The sequence below is a fragment of the Buceros rhinoceros genome, unplaced genomic scaffold (assembly GCF_000710305.1).
Source record: "Buceros rhinoceros silvestris isolate BGI_N320 unplaced genomic scaffold, ASM71030v1 scaffold8017, whole genome shotgun sequence".
Taxonomy (NCBI): Eukaryota; Metazoa; Chordata; class Aves; order Bucerotiformes; family Bucerotidae; genus Buceros; species Buceros rhinoceros.
The window spans coordinates 23,794-24,617 of record NW_010423889.1 but is presented as its reverse complement, the minus strand read 5'-3'; the positions used below and the strand labels follow the sequence as shown (position 1 = coordinate 24,617).

At 35.8% G+C, this 824-nt stretch overlaps 1 protein-coding gene across 1 annotated transcript in view; it reads left to right on the top strand.

Moving 5' to 3' along the window:
- Window positions 1-300: 300 nt before the first annotated feature.
- The window catches only part of LOC104497349 (multidrug resistance-associated protein 4-like), a gene marked incomplete at both ends in the record, with an annotated part of 19,198 nt that continues 18,674 nt past the window's right edge, over window positions 301-824 (top strand). Inside the window, one exon of the mRNA XM_010140588.1 lies at window positions 301-525. Within this exon, the coding sequence (XP_010138890.1) occupies window positions 301-525 (225 nt within the window). The remainder of the gene's footprint in view (window positions 526-824) is intronic.

Genomic DNA, 824 nt, shown 5'->3' with positions numbered 1-824 from the left:
TACTGTCGTTTTAAAAAGTGGAAGTGTAATACATGTTCATGTGATTTTTATAACATCAAAGTTTTTAGGGGTAATCGAGAGAGTTCTTTCTAAAGATTCAGCTAAATTTTAATGTGGAACTTATTTCTTTTGGATTATGTGTTGCTAAAAATTGGCTTAACAATTTAGAGCACAATAAAGAGAAAATAATATGGGATGTGACTTGCAGAAGTACTTGGCTCTTGTTTGCCTGGTTACAAACTTGATTAGCATGGTATGCTATGAAGTTGTTAATACTTTTCCCTCTTCTTTTTCTTTCAGGAAACCCTCAAAATAGTTCAGCCAATATTTTTGGGAAAAATTATTAATTATTTTGAAAACTATGATCCCTCAGATGAAGTTGCTTTGAATTTTGCATATTGTTATGCAGCTGCTCTGTCTGTGTGCACACTTATTCTAGCTATAATGCACCACTTATACTTCTATCATGTACAGCGGGCTGGCATGAAGCTGAGGGTAGCTATGTGTCATATGATTTATCAGAAGGTAAGCAAACCTGGTTACAGGTGTATTTGGCATTTCATTAGCTATTTCATTAAGGGAATTTAAAAACACAGTTACTTGTTTTGTTCGTACTTGCAATTCCATTGGAGTTACTCATTTGTAGAAATGTAATGCATGCTAATATGTATCAGACCTTAAATGTGTGTGTGTGCTTTTGCCTTCTCTTTGGTAATATGGTGTTTGAATGACAGCTTCATTCCTCCTCTTGAAGGTGGTGAACTAAATAGCCCTAAAGCCTAGGAGGAGCTGCTGATTTTTTGCCGGCTGGTGCTGTCGGGGAA